This window comes from Aspergillus ochraceoroseus (genome assembly GCF_002846915.1).
Source record: "Aspergillus ochraceoroseus IBT 24754 chromosome Unknown P175scaffold_5, whole genome shotgun sequence".
NCBI lineage: Eukaryota > Fungi > Ascomycota > Eurotiomycetes > Eurotiales > Aspergillaceae > Aspergillus > Aspergillus ochraceoroseus.
The window spans coordinates 1,999,618-2,020,004 of NW_024468480.1; the positions used below are offsets into that span (position 1 = coordinate 1,999,618).

Genomic DNA, 20,387 nt, shown 5'->3' on the forward strand with positions numbered 1-20,387 from the left:
AGAGGTATAAGAGAGCAATCTACAGCCTGATTGAGATGACTGGAAGGCGACGCGAACATCTTTGAACAGTTTGCGACGAATCTTAAATAGAGCAATGCGATTCTCCAAGTGGTTGAGAGGTGGCCAGGGTGACCAGCCCGTGGTACGTCCTAACCACAGCCTCCTGCCCATGCTGCATCTCGCCGACACCACGCGGAATAACTTCATTGCTGTGGTCGGCGAGTTTGTGGGCACCTTTCTGTTCCTGTTTTTCTCTTTCGCAGGCACCCAGGTCGCCAATACCCCCAAGCCAGCGGATGGAGCTCCTCCCAACACCTCGAACCTGCTCTATGCGTCGCTGTCGTTCGGCTTCTCGCTCATGGTCAATGTTTGGGCTTTCTACCGCGTCACCGGAGGGCTCTTCAACCCCGCGGTTCGTTCCCCCCTCTTCTTCTTCTTCTTCTTCCGCAGCCTTCTTCCGGAATGTTGCTGACTGTGTGTGTACTGTAGGTGACTCTGGCTCTCTGCTTGGTCGGGGGAATGCCTCCTATTCGGGGCCTGCTTGTCTTCGGAACACAGCTCGTGGCAGGCATCGCATCTGCCGGGGTTGTCAGCGCTCTGTTTCCTGGTCCTCTGAACGTTGCAACGCGTCTGGGGGGTGGAGCGTCCATCTCCCAGGGTCTCTTCATCGAGATGTTCCTGACCGCGCAGCTCGTACTCGTAATCATCATGTTGGCTGTAGTCAAGCATAAATCCACTTTCTTAGCCCCGGTCGGAATCGGCTTAGTCTTCTTTGTTGCAGAATTAATCGGTGCTGTTCCCCCCTCTCCCCCCCAGTTCTTGTCTAGGAGAGCAATTCCTAACTTCGCCGCAGGAGACTACTATACCGGTGGCTCGCTGAACCCAGCCCGCTCGCTCGGCCCCGATGTGATCAATCGCAGCTTCCCCGGGTACCATTGGATCTACTGGGTTGGGCCTTTACTCGGATCGCTGCTGGCATGTGGCTTCTACGGGTTCCTGACGCTTTTCTCGTACGAGTCGGTGAATCCTGGCCAGGACTTCAACGAGTGGGAGGCCAAGATGGGCCCCGGTTCCTGGGATGCGTCGATGCATCAGCGCCCGTCCGCGAATTTCTCCGACACCAGCACTCTAGACCGGTCGCATTCTCCTAGCGGCGGGCGTCGTGCGAACGGGACTCCCACCAACCACCACCAATCCAACGTCCCCGGCGCAGGAACCAGAGGAGGTGGGCTTGAGACTAGCCACCGGACTGATTATCATTATCCGCAGCCAGCCCGGGGCGCGGATCAGGTGTAAACGGTGTGGGATGATTTTTACGGGCAGCCGCTGTATCCTGCTGCATTTCTCTCCACGGTATGGAGTGTTTTATCCTAATTGATCTCTCCCGGGCGGGTTAGATTTTGTTGTATAGCTATCAGAGTTACTTTATAATTCGTGTTAATGCCAATAATGAGCTGTCGGGAGCCATCGGCCATAACTAAGTGATTTCCTTCGCGCTTACGCAGTACTCCATACATACAGGGGCTTCTTAACAGAGTAGGGCACGAACACCCACTACGGAGTACGTACTCTGTAGTCAAATAGTCAATTATATAAAGATAGCAATGTTGATTTTGCCCCTGAAACCTCGAGACTATTAATGTATGTCTCTCATGGGAATCACCCACCACCCCCAGCTTTCTGACACAACATAAAGATGCCGCAGTCAATCCTATCTTCTTTGGGCGAGCGCCCTTTGCCTTGGCAGGGAGATAACCTGCACGATTGAAGTCCGCGTGGCATGTTCAACCTGCGTTACAAAAACCCTCGTCTCTCTGCTCCTGATCGTGTCGCCGGTATCCCAATCCCTACTGCTGCTGCTGCTGCTGCCACCACCACCGCCGCCATGGCCAAACTCGAATCCGAGCCTGTTGAATCCGGGGGGGATGTCCTCGTCCTCGCGCAAGCGGACGATCGCGAATTACTAGGTTAGCCCTTTCCACAACAACGCGACGACACAGATACTGATCACACGCAGCGAAAATGGGGTATCAGCAGGAATTGCGGCGACAATACTCCACGCTTCAGATTTTCGCGATTGCCTTTAGTATTATGGGCTTGGTACCCTCGATCGCATCGACCCTTGCGTTTTCGCTGCCTGCTGGGCCCGCGGGCATGGTCTGGGTGTGTTATGAGAACTCGGATCTATCTTCGAGGGGATCCCTGGATTGACGAAACAGGAAATTAGGGCTGGTTTACTGCGAGTATCCTGATCTTCTTTGTGGGATTGACAATGGTAGGCTTCTTGTTTTCTCTCGACGATGCTTGTTGCCGTGCGCGGACTGACCAACAGGCCGATATGGCTTCTGCGATGCCGACTGCTGGCGGGTTGTACTGGTGGACGCATTACTTTGCTGGGGATCAGTACAAGAACCCGCTCAGTTTCCTCGTAGGATACAGCAATACCCTGGGATTAATTGGGGGGATTTGTTCCGTGGACTGTTGAGCCCCCCGTCCAGTCCACCCCCTGACGGTCCCCGATCTATACTCACAAGCCACATAGATACGCTGTCGCTGATGATTCTCGCCTGCGTCTCGATCGCGCGCGACGGCAACTGGACCGCATCGCAAGGCACCATCTACGGTCTGTACGCCGGCCTCATCTGCGTCCACGCCATATCCACGATCCTCGCGAGCCACATCATGCCCCGGATCCAAACCTTCTGCATCTACATCAACATCGCCATCGTCATTGCCACGGTCATCGCCCTCCCCGTCGGGAAAGTTGCGCGCGGCGGGACGCTGAACCCGGGCAGCTATGTTTTCGGGCACGTCGAGAATTCGAGCAATTGGCCGACCGGGTGGACTTTCGTCCTGGCGTTCCTGTCGCCAATCTGGTCCATTGGGTTTTTCGATTCCTGTGTACATATGAGCGAGGAGGCCATGCATGCGGCGCGCGCCGTGCCCAAGGGGATCCTTTTCTCGGCGGGGAGTGCCTGTGTTCTTGGGTTTTTGCTGCTGAGCGTTATCGCGGCGTCGATGGATCCCAACGTCGCCAATACCCTAGGGAGTACATTCGGACAACCTATGGCCCAGGTATTTCCTCCATCCTTCCGGCCCAGTCTCCCTCACTAACAGGATTAGGTATACTACGACGCACTCGGCAAAACGGGCGCTCTGGGCTTCATGGCCGTCTTGATCTTCATCCAATTCCTGATCGGGCTGAGCTTGGTATGACGACCACGGAAAGAAAGAAAGAAAGCAAACTAACCAGGGACCCCAACCAGATCGTCGCGGCCTCTCGCCAAACGTGGGCGTTCTCTCGCGACGGCGCCCTGCCCTTCTCCTCCTTCTTCCGCCAAATCAGCCGCCGGATCCGGTACCAGCCAGTCAATGCAATCCTGGGCCTAGCCGCCGTGTGCATTGTCTTTGGGCTCCTCTGCCTGATCAACAGCGTCGCCGCGAACGCGCTCTTCTCTCTCTTCGTCGCGAGCAACTACGTCGCATGGGGCACGCCGATTCTGTGCCGGCTGCTCTGGGGCGCCCCGCGGTTCCAGCCGGGGGAGTTTTACACGGGCAAGCTCAGTCGGCCGATTGCCTGGGTGGCGGTTGTCTGGCTGGTGTTTGGGCTAGTTCTGTCGATGTTCCCGTCTGTCAAGAATCCCCAACGTAAGTCGGATTCGCGTTTCTGCCTGGTCTTCCTCTCCGGGCCGGCGCGCTGACCCTCTCTTCCTTTCTGCAGCGAACGACATGAACTACACCATTGCTATTAACGGGTTCGTTTGGATCGCGTGCATGCTTTATTACTTTCTCTTTGCTAGGAAGTGGTTCCGTGGTCCACAGACGACTCTGCAGCCGGGCATGGAACAGTGAGACTACAGCAACAAAAGCAGGAATGTAATGTATAAATATCGTATCACATCACATCACATCACATCACATCACATCACATACACTAGAAACGAATATCATCATGTACTATACATATACTTTGTCCTGAATGAACCGCTCGATCATCATTCCACATGTCCTCGGAATTCATCAAAATACAAGCCCAATGCAAAGGCGTCGGCGTCGGATCACAGAGCTGCCACCACACCCAAGAGACCGACGACTCCCGCCATGCCCATGTACGGAGTCACATTGGGAGCCGCATTATCAGTGTGTGATGAGGTGGTAGTTGCATCAGCGGCCGTCGATGTAGAAGAAGAAGAAGAAGAAGAAGTAGCAGCAGCAGCAGCAGCAGCAGTGGTGGTGGTAGCCGAGCCATCCGAGCCAGTGGTGGTAAGCACCGTCGCCGAGGTCGCAGGAGTAGTCGTGGCCGAGGCTGTCGTGGGCTGGTTGGACGCCGTCGAGGTCGTCGAGTGCACGTCGCCGCTTATACTGGAGTACCACGATTCAGCGGCCGACGCGATACTCGAAGCAAGGCTTTCAATGTCCGAGTGGGCGGTAGAGCCCAAGGTTTCGGCGTCGGAGGCGACGCTCTCGGCCCAGGACTCGATGTTTGTCGGCAGGGCGGCGCCCTCGGAAGTCAAGGTTGCGAAGACAGTGGAAAGAACATCTCCGACGTTGGTGGCAACGTCTCCCACATCACTGAGTACGCTGTTGACGATGTTTCCGATGTCTCCGAGGTCTTGGGGTCGAGGGGAGGCGAAGGCAGAGGTAAGAAGGAGAGAAGCAGAAGCGGACGCGAGGAGGAACTTCATTGTGATGATGAGACAGGGCTTTGAATTCTTGAGAAAGAGGGAATCGAGTGGGGGTTTTGGGGGTTGGGTTTAGATCCTGGTTGTGGCCTTGTGTCGGTCTTGAATATAAAAAGCTATTCAGGGTCTGCCTGGGGCCGGGTGGTGCCGTTTGTTTTATAGAGCGAAGATTCAGGGACTGCGCCACAATGTCGAAATGTAAAAGAAATTGCATCGCCCAGAGATTACCCTAGTCTAAGCCTTGTTGATCTCTTCTATCCTGAAACGCAGCGCGCCAACCAGATCATTTCATCATGTTTGCCTTGTGCTGCTCGAGAGTTTACAGGATGCGGTGTCATGTATGCTTCAGCCTGCTGGGAAGTAAGTCTACTGTACTTTGGAAGAGGAGAGTGAGTGTTCAAGGCTCCAAGATCTAGATTGTTTCTTTACTACCTACAAAAAGAGATATGTTTGGTCAATATAGCAGGGGTCAAGAGCACACGTTTGCGTCACGACTGCTCATATTCCGATATACACATACACACCCGAATAAGAAACCAAAAGAAATAAAGAAAACCTGAAATACACGTCGGCCCAGTCCAAATTCCCTCAGCCACCGCAGTGTGGAGAGGGTTATCCGGAGACTCCGGAACCCTAGTCCAGTTGTACCACGCCAGACTTCGTTTTTCGGTCTGATTTACGGGTCAGCATGGAAATGCACAGGACCAAGCCTCTCGCAACAGAAATACCGTGCCTGCCAGACCCCCTCTATTGGTGATGCCTTGCCAATCGGGGTCGAGCTTGTGTCGCTCGGCTGCGGCCGTGAGATGACGACGTTGCGATCTTCCACCTGCGGAGCGTCCCAACAAGCATATGTACACTAGACACGGAAAAGAACTCACAGGAGCATTCTATTCTGGTACCGAGGCCCTATCATTCAGTCAGAGAGGTGATCCGTGATCTGTGGTCCGTGAACCCTCTGCTCATCATTGCCTTGCGCACAAAGAATGCAACGGGAACGAGCACGGGTATCTCGCAGCCATGCAGCAGCCCGCAATATTACGGGGTGTATCCATTCGGAAAGAGGTGTAGAGGATTCTTAACTTTGTTAATGCTTTGAATTTACACCTTATTCGAGGTTCATAGATTGCTATATCCATACATTTCAACGCTAGACTGTATAAGAAACACGCAAATGTGGAGATTTATAACACAAGAACCAACTACACTGGGCCGCCTGAATGCATGCAAAACATAAATTTATATCTGCTTACCCCCCCTTTTCGGTGATGTTTGAGTTGCAGAACGCCTTGACCAGCCTCAGACCATCTTTGATAGTTTCCGATCGGGTCGCTGCCCAGAACTGCGCCTCTGGCTCAATGCGGCCCTCGCGCCGCAAGACATCGTCCTCTTGAGGGGAGGGAGGCTCAGTGGCCGTAGTGTACACACTGACACGGTCCCGGAAGCGCACTCGCAGATTTCCCCGTGTTGGACTGCTACTGGTGGCGGCGTCGAGGTAACTTTTACGGAAGGCATATCGCTGCGCAGACTCGCTTCGCAGGGCCCCCGATAAGACCTTGCGGAGACCGGTACGCACTGCAAACCGTGCTGCCAGGTATGCCCATTCGGCCAAGAGGATCGTCAAGAGGAATGATGACAGCTGCATATCTGCCAGGCCATCTCGGTACAGGTAGACAATCGCCGCCGTGGACAGCGCTCCGAGCCAAGTCAGAACCTCGAGCCCTTCCAGGGAGGGGCCAATCGAGTCTGTGCGGACTGGAGGCGGCCGTTGGCATTCTCGGGTCAGTTTGAAGAAATCTCCCCGCACTTCAAGCCAGTTGTTGATCAAAAACCCAAGGCCCACCAGTGGCCAGGCTGCACCAAAGAGGGTCAAGTACCCGAACTGAACACACATCTCCAGGATGTCCTCGTGCACGTCGTACTCGTCGGCCCCCGCCTCGCTTCGGACTCGGGATAGAAAGGTAGCTTCCTCCACCGAATCAACCAAGATGTGATTGGTGGCCAGTGATAAACGTCGGCTACGGCGCGTAGTCTCCTTTCGGTCCTGATAATTGCGCCATTTCCGCCAGAGAACTCCCTTGATGTAGGGAAGCACCACCTCCTCCCCGAAGCTCAGCACCTGGCCAGTGAGAGACAAGTAAATGATTTCCTGTTGCAACCGATTGGTGTCCACGTGGAATTCATGAGAGATCCTCATGGAATCGCGTCGGATCGGCATCATGCTGAGATAGGGAACAATCCGAGTGCCAAACGGGACATAGACAAACGCTGTAAGAATCGTGGGGAGAAACGCTGTGATGAAATGCATCACGAACTTCTTTGCGGTCTGGGAGAGCTCATACTGGTCCTGGGTTCTGTAGTTCTCAAAGTCTGTCAAGCGGGTTGCAATGCTGGTGAGCACGTTCGTAATGGATGGGAGAGAGAGAGAGAAAATCACGGTGGGAAGAAACTCTAGGTACCCCTTGAGGGAGCCAGTATACACCTCGGAAATGAAGACCTCGAGACCAAAGGTCGCGACGATCAAGCCCCCTAGAGCTAAACTAGCGATCGAGGCAAACGGGACTAGTAATAGCTGGCGGGCAAACTGTCGCCAGGCTGAAAAGACCTGAAGCGTTTCACCCGTAAAAGCGTCTTTGACCTCCTTATCCCAGATATACTGGGCACGAGTGACCTTGAGAACGCCGACTCCTCGAACATGCCATCGCATACAAAGATCTGTCTCTCGAATTTTCCAGTATTCGACAAACACAATGGCCCAGAGGCAGTTTAGGACTGCAAAGGTGATTGAGTACGAGCCGAGATAATACCAACACACTGCTCCTGAAATAGCCGGAAATACAAGGAACGACGAATAGGATTGGATAAAGGCAAAGTAAAATGCGACCTAGATAGATCCCCTCGCGTCAGCACGGACTGAGGGATCCCCCAGGCGTTATCGTACCTTTTCCCCAAACAGCGCCCGGATGGCATCCAGATCTTCCGCCGTCAGAAGGATCGTTCTACTCCATTTCCGTAGGAGCTCTGCATTGGCAGAGTGGTCATGTAGGGGAAATGCTGCCGTGATATTCTTCCATTTGCCGAGCCCGGGAGTGATTCCCGCGCCTCCCTGTGATTTGCTCCAGGTCACTGCATGGTACACCGATCGAAGGGCTTCGGCTGGAGTGTCCGGTTCCACTGTTTCTTTCCTGACGCCGGTGGGAAGTTCGTGAGTGATTCCGTACAGCCAGTCTTTTACTCTAGACAAGGTCAGCCTGGATTTGTCTCACTGCGGAGACCCTGTCAGGCATCCGTACCGGGATTGGTATATCATGTTCCCCAGGCGGTCATGGGGGACCCGGATAAAGATCAAGAGCGATGCTCCATGTCCATGTCGTACTTGAATTTGCAGATGAGCCTCCTCAAGGGTTTGGACAAGCGCCTGGAACTCGTCCGTGGCTTGGGATGCGGCTACATGAATGTGAGAAGAAGCTGACCCTCAAAGCCGATGTAGAGACTTACTAAGATCCTCAAACTGGTATTGAAGGACCCAGTCGACGCCCAGATTCTCTAATTCGGCCTGTTCAAAGGGCCGGCGGCTGGAAAACGGACTCATCTGGCTTGGGGGTTATTGGGGCGTCGGGAATGAGGGAAACCGTCGAGTAAATGGATCGGATAGGGTCATCATCAGCAGCAGGAGGGTTGCAGCGAGGGATAAGAGTCCATTATTTACGAAGGACAGTCCCTGGTCAGTTGCAGTAACCCAGTTGCAAGAGAAGAATGAGGCCGAGGGAAAGCACGAATTTCACAAACATGGGGAGCAGGCGGGGGGAAGGGGGGGGGGGTGTTAAGGAGAGGGAGAATTAACTAAATCTGACAAATTCCATTGTGGACAAGCAGGCAATCCCACACTTGTCCAGTGCTTAATGGAGAGGGGATTCTTCCTTAATTACTGAGGAGTGAGGACAGATTTCGCCTAGCGCTTTTAATTTCAGTAGTGCTAAAAGGCTTATAGTCGGCAGTGTGATCCATCCCAACCCCGGCGTCCAAACCGCGGAGGAACCGGGCCAAGCTTCAGCCCTACGGGGCGCTTGTATGTACGGTGTATTTTGCATTCGGAATTACGGAGTAAACAGAGTGAATGAAGACACGAATAGAAGGGGTGGATGTGAAGTCGTACTGTCTGTAGGTATAGTTCAGGATAGAATGGAGGTGCAAGGAGACGAAGGAAGTCTTTGGGGGAACTCAGGCCACCTCATGCATGGACTCTTACCCCCGATTAACGCGTTACAAGATGGACTCTTCCAAATATAGGCACCTTTAATTCCCTTCATTCAATCATTGTCGGAACAAGTCTGTGGTACTTTGAGCCGAAGTACCAGTAATTCTGCTGCCTGAACCTTTCGAATGCACTTGTCCTATTTGGGGAGGGCATATTATGGTTCGGACCCACTAACGCCCCACGGTAGAGTGGGCCCGGATTGAATAGATCCCTGCTCTCATCCAATCGAAATTCAGTTGGTCCACCAATAATCCGTCATCCTTACAGGCATCCAACATTTGTTGGTATCGCCGATACAACTTCAATACGCCATCTTTTCCTCCCCTCCAGGATTTTTATAGCTCACGCTCGAAGGGATCAGCAGAAAGGACAGCAGCCCTATGCTGGGGGGCCCTCCTTTCCACTTGGGAAACCCCCTTCAATAGTCGAGTATATCTGAATTGTTCGTTCGCCTACTGGAGTCAGGCTGAGCATTCCCACTCCATTCTCTCTTCAACGATTCTCCAATAAAAGCCCTGAACTGCTTGATCTACATCTACACCGACCAGATGCTCGCTGCTACTCTCGACCTCATACTTCGTCCCTTGTTCCCTGGCCAGCACGCCGCATTTGGCCTCAGCGTTTTCCTCTTCACCTTTATGTTTCTCCCTACTCTTGTGGTTCTCCTCGCTGTTGTCGTCTTCTTCCTCTTTTACTACCCGCATCTCCGGAAACCGCATGAGAGAACAACAAGCCTCCAAAAGTCGGTGTGGACTATGACTTGTTTCTATTCCTACAAGACTAACTGATCCAGCAGAGCGTCAAAATAATACACATATTCCGACATGATGTGATGCCGGTTAATATTGAGATGAAATTGGGATATCCTCTGTACCATACTGTACCACTTAGTTCTTCTTTTTTTTTTTTTTTGCATCACGGCTCGGGATGGCGCATTACGTGGGTTGATATTGAGTGATGAGAACGATAATGACTGCTGCACCTACGACTACAATGGCTTAGTGTTTTTTTTATATGATGAAATGCGAAATCATGAGTATCTTGTGACATTTCAGTTATCAATTCCGGCTACTTGATATTTCCCTCTTGCATTGCCTGGTGACAACAAGATAGATCAGCAGGGTTGCCAGAATATTCATGTTTATGACAAGACACAATACTGGCTCTCGCCCAGGTAAAAGTATATATTGCAATAGAGACCAGCAGTTCAGACACTATCATCCCGGTGTAAGAAGTCCTCGCCAACACTGGTCTCTTTTTTTTGTCATCTCCAACATCCCATTGAGATTTACGAGCGTACACATGCACCTCTTTATCACTGTCATAAACGTGAGGTGAGGTATATTCCAAATGAACCAGTCTTACATTAGGCTGTATATAAATAGGCTCAAGAGGAATTTACACTTCCGTCAGGAGGGTGGTATTTAAGTAAGCTGCAGTTTACACGCATGGATTTTGCATGTTTCCAGTAAAGATAGGGTTTTGTCACGCCTATACTATATAAACCATATCTCTTGGGCACTTACATCGTTCAGAGTCAAGAATTCCTGCATGTTTTAGTATTGTGACTACTCGGTGATAAACACATGGTTCAGTGAGACAAACGTCAGCCAGCGGATTCCGGCCAGAATGTTTCTAGAATGATAACCCTAAAGGTGGTAATCAAGGTCCAGTCTGGTGTCAATATTGCAATACAGTGGTGTATATCACCCCTTATTCCATTAGAGCTCAACTTTATTCCAGGCTATAGGTTGTTCTCATTAACCGTCTCACCCCGATTTCTAGATATCACAGTGTGAAGTCCACACGCTCCATTCTTATAATCTGTGCTGACTCGTAGGCCTCTACTGCTCGATGCGTATCGGAACCCTGGACGCTAAAGTAAACAAGTACCTTAAATAGGCCGCTGTGTGGTAGGCTATGAAAATACTGGCCTTTAGCGATGGTATGGTTCGAACACAGGCAATTTGATGAAGTAAACTTTCAAGTGAATTTCCTCCTTTAATATCCCATTCCCCTCGTCCCGCTCACATGGAATCTCCCTTCTTAGATGAAGGGCAAAAGTTGTCACTTCAACTCGGACACCTCGCAGTTCCGGCTTTCCCCCAAACTAAACCGAACTACAAAAGCCCTTCTTCGTATTTCATGCATGTATGTACCGAACTGACAATTAAGACATGTTCTAGACTGCGTTAGCCTACAGATCGTGAGGAGAAAGAGGGATAGGACATACATCCAAAGAAATGACATCTAACTATCCGCGGATAAAACAAACAAGGAACCATCCCAATACTCATACCCCCAAAACATCTCAACGCCTTTTGAAGTAAACAATGCAACCCATTCACGCCTTCTTCCAGCCATTCCACCTCTCAAAATCCTTGGTATCGAGATCAAACAAATCCAACACCCTCCCCACACTCTGATCCACCAAGTCCTCCACCGTTGCCGGCTTGATATAGTAGGCCGGTACAGGCGGAAAGATAATCGCCCCGGCTCGCGTCACCTCCAGCATATTCCGAAGATGAATTTCGCTCAGGGGCGTTTCACGAGCGACGAGAACCAGTTTCCTCCTTTCCTTGAGCATTACATCGGCGGCTCGGGAGATCAGATCGTCGCAGAACCCGCAGTGGATGGCCGCCAGTGTTTTCATACTACAGGGTACCACGATCATGCCGTCTGTTCGGAACGAACCGCTGGAAACCGGCGCGGCCATATCGTTGGCATTGTAGCTGTAGTCTGCCAACGCCTTCACGTTTGATGGGTGGTAGTCTGTCTCGTATTTGACTGTCGCCTCTGCCCATTTACTCATGACCAGGTGTGTTTCGATATTCAGTCGCCGTAGAGCAATGAGAACTTTGATTCCCATGAGGGCTCCGGTGGCGCCTGTCATTGCAACAACGATTCTTTTGCGTTGGGGGATAGATGGCCCGGTATACCCTGCGGTGTCCGTGCAGGCGGGACTGTTGACGGCTGTCTGCATGTTGTCAGATTCTAAATCTGGGGAGTGCCGCATGGACTGTGGACTGATGGTTCCGGGGTTGATATTGGAAAAGATGTTAGCGGAAAGACAAGATGAATAAGGGGTTTGTGACTTATGTATGAGTAAACGATGATAACGCAAGGGCAGGTATGGAAGCGCCTTCTTTTGGCAGGAAGCACTCTCAAGGGCTCTTCCTCCTTTATATCTTAAGCCTAAACGCTGTGCTTTTCGTCCGTCACTACTTTAGAAAACTCGACTACTCGGGAGATCAAAAGTGCTACTTTTCATTTGCAGATGGAATACCACAGAATCATCTCAGAGAATACATAACTCGTAGAGGTATTATTTACAGATGCCCACGCTTCTGACAGGTTGCCTTGGATTCTAGAACGCGATCAATCTCTTCGCGGTCAATATTTGGGCTCCCAAAGAGTGGTTGTACATTTCGTCCATATGTACCTAATCGAATTCGGCATGACGAATGAGTTGATCGTAACTAATCGGCTCCCAGGATCGCACCCTACACAAATCCTCTGCAATGCGCTCGATGGCATAATAGTCACCGAGCTTCGGAGATATAACTTTCCACGGGGCGACGTGAGACTCATTTCATTCATTTTCGGAGAAAAGTTATGTGACGCACGATCATGTGCGTTATGAAATACCAGCAATGGCGCTTCCAAATGCAGCAAGATGCATATATCACTACGATATCAGTAGTAAAACCAGGCGAGGCTCACCAGGTTCGGTTACCGGTTTGAAGGTGCACACCACGGTTGATATCATCGTTGGGATTTCCGAGTCTCCGAATCCCCCAAAAGTGACCATCCCAAATTATCGAGACCGGGCCCAGAACAAGAGGTTAGCCTGTTAGTACTGGTCCTAGAGGGCAGCAATGGGGGGAATACTGCCAGAAAAATGGGTGTGAAGCAGGATATAAAACGCCGTGATAATGACCTTTGAGGGAAATGGTCTTCCTTCTTCAATCACACTGCACACATCAACACCCCATATTGTACAAAATGGCTTCCACTGAACCTCATCTTTGCTTCCGCTCCTTTGTTGAAGCTCTCAAAGCTGATGGCGACCTGGTTGAAATTAACCGCCCTGTCGACCCGAACCTCGAGGCAGCGGCCATCACCCGTCTTGCCTGCGAAACGGACGACAAGGCGCCTCTGTTTAACAACTTGATCGGCTCTAAGAACGGTCTGTTCCGTATTCTTGGCGCCCCCGGGTCCCTGAGGAAGTCACCAAAGGAAAGATATGGCCGCCTTGCCCGACACCTGGCCCTTCCGCCTACGGCTTCTATGCGGGATATCCTCGACAAAATGTTGTCCGCGGATGAACTGCCTCCAATCCCCCCATCCATTGTTCCTACCGGGCCGTGTAAAGAGAATAAGCTCGAAGGAGATGAAATCGATCTCACCCAGCTCCCTGCGCCCTTGATCCACAAGTCTGATGGTGGAAAGTATATCCAAACCTATGGAATGCATATCGTCCAGTCCCCTGATGGCAAGTGGACCAACTGGTCGATTGCGCGTGCGATGGTGCACGACAAGAATCATCTCACTGGTCTTGTCATTGAGCCGCAACATATCTGGCAAATTCAGCAACAATGGAAGAAGATAGGCAAGGATGTTCCCTGGGCCCTGGCATTTGGTGTTCCTCCCGCAGGTATCATGGCCAGTAGCATGCCCATCCCCGATGGTGTGACAGAGGCTGAGTACGTTGGTGCTATAATTGGACAGCCTATTGAGCTGACCAAGTGTGATACAAACGATCTGCATGTCCCTGCAAACAGCGAGATTGTTTTCGAAGGTACCCTGTCGATTTCGGAGACAGGACCAGAGGGACCATTTGGCGAAATGCATGGGTAAGTCTCGTAGCCCACTTGAAGATTTAGTTTCTCTAACTTTTTTTCCCCCCCTTTTTCCCCCCTTCTTAAGATATGTCTTTCCTAGTGATGTTCATAATTGCCCTAAATACAAGGTCAACATGATCACGTACCGCAATAACCCCATCCTTCCTATGTCTTCCTGCGGTCGAGTGACTGACGAAACTGTGAGTATATGTCTTCTAGGGGGGCTAAGAATAAGTATCACTCATATATTAATACTAGCACACAATGATTGGCTCTCTCTGCGCTGCTGAGATCCGCAAGCTGTGCCAAAAAGCTGGTCTTCCGGTCCTTGACGCATTCGCTCCCTTTGAGTCCCAAGTGACATGGGTTGCACTCCGAATCGATACCGTCAAGTTGAGGGAAATGAAGACAAACTCCAAGGAATTTTCCAAGAAAGTGGGGGACCTGGTGTTCAACCATAGAGCCGGCTACACTACTCACAGGGTGGTTCTCGTGGGTGAAGACATTGATGTCTACAATGGCGCAGACGTCCTGTGGGCGTTCTCTACCCGCTGCCGACCTGGCGCGGACGAGATGTTTTTCGACGATGTCCCGGCCTTCGTACTTGTGCCGTATAACTCCCACAACGGCGATGTGTCACCTGTTAGAGGTGGCAAGGTTGTTTCGGATGCCTTGCTTGCCGGCGAATATACCATAGGAAAGGACTGGGAGGCTGCGTCTTTTAAAGATTCCTATCCTGAGGAGCTTAAGACAAAGGTCCTTGAGAACTGGGAGAATATGGGGTTCCGCCAGTTGGATTAGACTTTCTTTGATTATAGTTCATCAAGCCACAGTGAGAAATATTTGTTCTCTTTGTGCCTGCAAGTTGTTGGGACGAAAGTGGATTCCAGGGCTTAGGCTGAATAGTTGGTTAACTAGTTATAGTTAACTATAGTGCTAGCATTATTAATACTAGCAGCAGAAGCATCATTTCTTTGAACACTTTGTATCTGACCTTCTCAGTCTCATAGGAGGTGGACCCAGTAGCATTTAGCGGCAGAAGAAAGGGGCCATAAGTTCAAGGTGGAAAGTCCAAAAGCAATGCTATCCAGCTCCATTCCAACCTAAAAAATCGCGCATTCTTGACTAATATTGAGGAATAGTCATCCATAAGGCGCCGTGTAAGGGTTCAGGTTCCTCTCCTCTTCGATGCACGCGCCAAGTACCTCTTGCCCAATTAGACCTTTGATGTACGGAGTACTCGGTGAATTGAAGGTGTTCATGTGTTTTTCTCAGCAGGATTGATAATGGTATCTCTTGCTAGGTCAGTTTCGCTCTAATATCCCGGATAGCGGATCTTGTACATACATATCCTCCTAGGGTCATATCCTAATTAGAAGTTTGGCCGGGTCAGATTAAGGACGTTATAAGTACTCCGGTAGAGTCCCTATACACAACTCGGAGGTTCAGAGTTGCCTGGACTGAACAGGAACACTACTAGTTGTATCCTTAATCATATAATATAGAGTTTAAGATGCCTTGTTTCCCGTGCCAGCTTTTGCCTGGTGAGTGTCTTTATCGAATCCAATTATCGGGATACTGTTTCATCACAGAAGGACCTTCTTGCGTGTCTCAAAATCCTCCGCTACAAGGCTAACCTGGTCCCTCCAGTTTTGTCTTCCACTGTCAAGGCCATGATCGTGCATGGTCTCGGATACTACTTCCCGTTCTGTCCGTGCATAGCAATGTACATAACAAGATAAACAACCCGAGGAGGGGGAGAATTCTCAAGCGGAGAAATATGCTTCTGCAGGGGTTGTTGCCTTCCCTACATAAACGCAAGGGTGAAGGATGATTTAGTGTTTTATAACGAGAAGATTGGCGGTTAGTATTTGCTCTAGAAATTCCATGAGAGTTCCCTAGGCTTCATAGTGTTGATAAATAAGTACATAGCGTAGACTAGGGTTGGATTTCCATCTTTATATGTCCAGCGAGAGCACAGTCTTTGGTACATTCTTCGGATCCGTATTGAGCTGGGTTAATCCACCCGGGATAGTAGGTAAGTCTATTTTAGACATTTATTATGCAATGTGAATCAGGGCTTTGAATTTCCTGAGGCAGAGGGGCACGAGACTAACAGCCATTTTTGGCAGTCCTTGACGTTGAACTTGAACTACAGTCTCGGAGATCCCAGCGACCTCCTTTCCCACTCTGATCTGAACAACGCACACTCGGGAGCAAGCAATGAGTATCATGGATGTTCAGTGACGCTGAAAGAAAGATCTAACATCCAACTGCGGGTTGCCTTCTTCGTCACTATCCCAGTGATCATCTTTTACTGTACATATGTTCATCTGGACGACAAGGCGAGCATGACGTATCACTTCCGATATAGGCAAGGGCGAATACCTGCTGTAAATTACGGTATTGGAGAGAACGCCATCGGGGTTCGGAAAATCTACTCCGAGTGGAGCCTCACCAATCAAAATCTCCCTTGGCAAGAAGAAAGCCCTGTGATTGGTGGAGGCCCTAAGCCTTATAAGGAATCTGGGTTCGGTTTCGTTCGACCGGACAGGCGAGAATACGATGGAAGAACCAAAGTAAGGCTAAGCGCCTGAGGAGCACATCGAATGCCTCGAAAACCCCGACCAGAATGCTGCATGGAATCCTCCTTGCGTCTTGACATTGAAAATTCATCCAAGGGCAATGGCAGCCTGCGCAATCAAGCCGGTTGGTCTTTGGGGTGCGTAAGAACCGGCATCATCCGTAGACCAGGTGAACATCTTCTATAGTAGTAGTATATTAATATCATCAATCATCAGGGTCTGGTCGGAGATAAGCAACAACAACAACAACAACAACAACAACAACAACGAGCTTTGTGAATCTCAACTTTTCGGCTCAACTCAAAGATAGTTGATATTTTTCTTATTCTCATATTCTCAACTTCGGTTGTCAAATCAATTACACAGCCCCATTGACGCTTTTTCTCCGTGGTTGGTGTGGTCATCGTCATCCGTCGCGCCTTGGCAAACATCATCCATCCCAACTTTGGGAATCATAAAACCAGCCAAGCCTCCTGTGTCATTCTCAGCTTCTCCGTCCTTGAAGCTCCGCTTGCTTCATTTTTCTTCCCCCCCCTTTTTTCTCTCTTCTTCTACACTGCCTTTAGGCTTCTTCCTGCCTTCCATTCCACTGTCACAACCAGTCCTGGTCCTGAAATACATGCGTAAGTGGTCGCTGGATACTGCTCTTTGTTTCTAGAAACCCCCCCCCCCCCCGCCCCTCCCCTATCGGTCCATTGTGGCGTCTCGAAAATTATCCGACTTTGATGCTGACAGCCTCCGTCTTTTCTATTATTACAGACCGTATTCACTCGTGGGCGAAAGCTCACGCGTTTAGTGGAAATTCACAACCTCAACCTCAAGCTGCAGCAAAGCCTCAACCCACCCGAGAGTTGGCGCAAGCATCAACTCGCCAAAATGGTCAAGTGAATAAAGAAGCTGGCAACTCGGCCAGCCCGGAGTTGCCAACAGATGCAGAAACTCAGAAACGGGGACTTATCCCTCGTGCTAAGGATGGAACCATCCGCTTCCTCAGACACACCAAGAATGCGCTCTGCCATAGTTGGGTCAATGTCCTGCTGGTTTTCGTACCTATCGGCATTGCTGTGGAAGCTGTTGGACTAAACCCTGCCGTAGTCTTTGCCATGAACGCAGTGGCGATCATTCCTTTGGCTGGATTGCTCAGCCATGCTACTGAATCGGTCGCCAGCCGTCTGGGAGATACGGTTGGAGCACTACTGAATGTCACCTTCGGTAACGCAGTAGAGCTGATTATTTTGTATGTTATGCCACTTCTATCTCTCTCTCTCTCTATTCGATTTCCATGCACTAACTTGACTATAGCATGTAAGTTTGCCTTTCTCATTTTCAGCAACAATTCTAACAGTACTGGCGCTCAGTATTGCCCTTGTCAAGGTAAGACTAGCCCATGCATGCGGATTTTATAGCGTCTCTAACGTGCGATAGAATGAGATTCGAATCGTCCAGGCTTCCCTTTTGGGATCTATTCTTGCAAATCTTCTTTTGATTCTCGGAATGGCCTTCCTCCTTGGAGGTCTTCGTTTTCAAGAACAAGTGAGTAACATACTTAGTCCTTGTGGTCCCAGGTGATAATAACCACTTTTCAGGTCTATAACAGCACCGTCACCCAAATGAGTGCCTGTCTACTTAGCTTGAGTGTAACTAGCTTGCTTTTGCCGGTTTGTGATATCCGACTTGCCTATTTCTTCATGGGCTAAACTTCAATTTAGACCGCTTTCCATGCATCCTGGTCAGATAGTACGGAGGCCAACCGGTACACCCTGAAAGTTAGCCGTGGAACAAGTGTGGTGTGTAATTGTCAGAGCTTTTCGATATTTCAGGTCTAATTTCTGTTACCAGGTCCTACTTCTTGTCTATGTGTTTTACATTATCTTCCAGCTCAAGTCCCACTCATATCTCTACGCCAGCGTACCCCAACAGATCATCGATGAGGAATCTCACCCAGGTGTTCTGGCTGAGTTTATGAATTCATCCGACTCTTCTAGTAGTTCTTCTGATGAATCAGACGACACTACAACCTCGTGGACAACGGCCAAGCGCATCAAGCGAGCTATGAAGTACCGAAGACACCGCAAATCGAGCACTAGCTCTCGAGGGACTTCCTCACCCGAGCTGTTTCGAAAGCCGTCTTACGTTGACGTGCCATCCATTGCCCAAAGTCGGAAACTGAGCTCTACCAGTGAATCAGTCCCTAGTCAGCGTGATGAGACTGGGTCACCTATTGTCGCGCTTGGCGAGGATGCTCGAGACAATGCCGATAATGACAACAATCGCCCAAATGGGCCTCACTCTAGAGACTTTGGCCACGCAACCAGCATCAAGTTTGAAGAGAACCAAAGAGAAAAGAAACGTGATCGGAAGAAGAGAAGAATGTCTCGCAAGCACGAAACCAAGGAAAGCGCGCTTTCTGATCCACAGCTAGACCCGGCCCTTCCTGGCCCTGCTATGGAGCTAGCTGCACCAGGCGGCCGTGTTGAGGGAGAGTCTGAACTTCCACGCAAGTGGTCTTCTCCATTTCGCCCAAACCTACCGAGCCGTTTACTTTCCAACACCGTGTTCGCTAGCCCTCCACCCGTCAGCGGCACCACGCTAGCTGATCCAGCAGGCAACTTTGGCAGTCTTCGTCGCACCCATTCTCTCCCGTCTATGGCGAACCGTCCTTCTGCCGGAAATCCTGTTCAGTTCGCCAGGGCCGCTGCCCGCATACCCAGCACGGTCAACAACAATGCGCCCCCCGAACAACCCCCAAAGCACGCCGAGCCTGAAATGTCGCGTACTGCGGCAGTTGTCATGTTGCTTTTGTCTACTGGTTTAGTGGCAGCTTGCGCTGAATTTCTTGTCGGTGCCATTCCTGACATGACTGCAAGCTCTCCCGTTAGTGAAGCGTTTATTGGTCTCATCATTCTTCCTATCGTCGGCAACGCCGCTGAGCACGTGACTGCTGTGACTGTGGCCACCAAAAACAAGATGGACTTGGCTATTGGTGTGTCGGTTGGAAGTAGTATTCAAATCGGTAAGCCTTGGTGACCAACCCAGTGTCTTAAGCCGGAACTAATTTTACTTGTAGCCCTCTTTGTCACCCCTCTGGTCGTTATCTTGGGTTGGTGCATGGACAAGGATATGAGCTTGTACTTCACCTTGTTCGAAACCATTTCCTTGTTTGTCACGGCCTTTGTCGTCAACTTCCTCATCTTGGATGGAAGATCGAACTACCTGGAGGGATTGTTACTATGTGCTGCATATGTGATCATTGCGTAAGTTCATCTCAGAGACCAGTTTGCGGGCCTAATGCTAATACTTTTGTAGGGTTGCATCCTTCTACTATCCCGGCGACAGTCAGTCCAGTAGCCTCGGAGCTGCTGGATAAGCCATTCATATTTTGAGGCTACGCTTGCCGATACTTTGCAAGTAAGCGGGGGTTCGCAGCAATAGTCTGCAGAGGTTCCTTGAATTGGTGACCAGATTGTCGAGTGAGATTATCTTGTGACTAGCCCATTCTAAGCCATAGCCCTAGTTACAGTACATATAAATTATGGATGCCGCTTTGACTATGTTCATGTATGTAGTTGCGTAGTGGATTGTATAAATACTCAAGCAAAAGACTCTCTATCAAACACCATCCTCATCCCACATCCGGCGTACGGTTATAATCCAGCAGGACTGCTCAAACTCCTCCAAATCGAACTTGAACGCAGCTGCGGAATTTCCCAAGATGTCAGGATTTCTCTGCTCATCCACAAATGATACGAGGAATGGCAGGAATAGCAAGTTTCGTCATTGTGTGGCTCAGCTGGGAAATTGGACAAGGGGTCTAGGTGAACCAGATAGGAAAGAAATGTGGCTCAGGCCAATGTCACAGCCACAACCCAGAGTGGCTACTAGATGGTCATGTAAAAAACCAAAAAAAAAAAAAAAGAAAGAAACAAAGAAAATGATTTCAGGGGTGACAGCACATATCCAGCGCTAAATGAGACAGAACTGCTTGTCTGTTGAAGCGAATAATCAACCAGTCTTTAGG

The 20,387-nt window shown here is 50.3% G+C and overlaps 7 protein-coding genes across 7 annotated transcripts; 4 read left to right on the forward strand and 3 right to left on the reverse strand.

Moving 5' to 3' along the window:
- Window positions 1-94: 94 nt before the first annotated feature.
- P175DRAFT_0439800 (aquaporin) lies at window positions 95-1,296 on the forward strand (the record flags this gene model as incomplete). The annotated part of the gene is made up of 3 exons (XM_040893983.1): window positions 95-412; window positions 490-790; window positions 854-1,296. 3 exons carry the CDS (start codon window positions 95-97, stop codon window positions 1,294-1,296), a joined length of 1,062 nt encoding a protein of 353 aa, XP_040751705.1.
- Window positions 1,297-1,828: 532 nt separating this feature from the next.
- On the forward strand, window positions 1,829-3,861 carry P175DRAFT_0481555 (putative GABA permease (Uga4)). The gene is made up of 7 exons (XM_040895465.1): window positions 1,829-2,163; window positions 2,228-2,275; window positions 2,333-2,480; window positions 2,543-3,075; window positions 3,124-3,210; window positions 3,267-3,648; window positions 3,722-3,861. The coding sequence occupies exons 1-7, from the start codon at window positions 2,023-2,025 to the stop codon at window positions 3,850-3,852; spliced, it is 1,470 nt and encodes a 489-aa protein (XP_040751706.1). The 5' UTR covers window positions 1,829-2,022; the 3' UTR covers window positions 3,853-3,861.
- Window positions 3,862-4,058: 197 nt separating this feature from the next.
- On the reverse strand, window positions 4,059-4,685 carry P175DRAFT_0494085 (putative GPI anchored protein; the record flags this gene model as incomplete). The annotated part of the gene is made up of 1 exon (XM_040896004.1): window positions 4,059-4,685. The coding sequence occupies one exon, from the start codon at window positions 4,683-4,685 to the stop codon at window positions 4,059-4,061; it is 627 nt and encodes a 208-aa protein (XP_040751707.1).
- Window positions 4,686-5,151: 466 nt separating this feature from the next.
- Window positions 5,152-9,940, reverse strand: P175DRAFT_0558505 (anoctamin family protein; the record flags this gene model as incomplete). The annotated part of the gene is made up of 8 exons (XM_040900845.1): window positions 9,474-9,940; window positions 8,181-8,274; window positions 7,976-8,129; window positions 7,624-7,918; window positions 5,936-7,566; window positions 5,585-5,591; window positions 5,411-5,511; window positions 5,152-5,353 (listed from the first exon to the last, which is right to left on the reverse strand). Exons 1-8 carry the CDS (start codon window positions 9,657-9,659, stop codon window positions 5,152-5,154), a joined length of 2,670 nt encoding a protein of 889 aa, XP_040751708.1. The 5' UTR covers window positions 9,660-9,940.
- Window positions 9,941-11,284: 1,344 nt separating this feature from the next.
- On the reverse strand, window positions 11,285-11,977 carry P175DRAFT_0438710 (UbiX family flavin prenyltransferase; the record flags this gene model as incomplete). Its single annotated transcript, XM_040893925.1, has 1 exon — window positions 11,285-11,977. A coding segment is annotated over one exon (693 nt), but the record flags the coding sequence as incomplete, so codon positions are not given.
- Window positions 11,978-12,945: 968 nt separating this feature from the next.
- Window positions 12,946-14,585, forward strand: P175DRAFT_0440125 (UbiD family decarboxylase; the record flags this gene model as incomplete). Its single annotated transcript, XM_040894007.1, has 3 exons — window positions 12,946-13,796; window positions 13,870-13,984; window positions 14,043-14,585. The coding sequence occupies 3 exons, from the start codon at window positions 12,946-12,948 to the stop codon at window positions 14,583-14,585; spliced, it is 1,509 nt and encodes a 502-aa protein (XP_040751710.1).
- A 2,403-nt stretch (window positions 14,586-16,988) lies between these two features.
- P175DRAFT_0494090 (putative membrane bound cation transporter) lies at window positions 16,989-19,736 on the forward strand (the record flags this gene model as incomplete). The annotated part of the gene is made up of 10 exons (XM_040896005.1): window positions 16,989-16,992; window positions 17,129-17,606; window positions 17,672-17,674; window positions 17,728-17,743; window positions 17,795-17,902; window positions 17,956-18,027; window positions 18,079-18,156; window positions 18,209-19,382; window positions 19,437-19,623; window positions 19,676-19,736. 10 exons carry the CDS (start codon window positions 16,989-16,991, stop codon window positions 19,734-19,736), a joined length of 2,181 nt encoding a protein of 726 aa, XP_040751711.1.
- Between the last annotated feature and the right edge of the window lie 651 nt (window positions 19,737-20,387).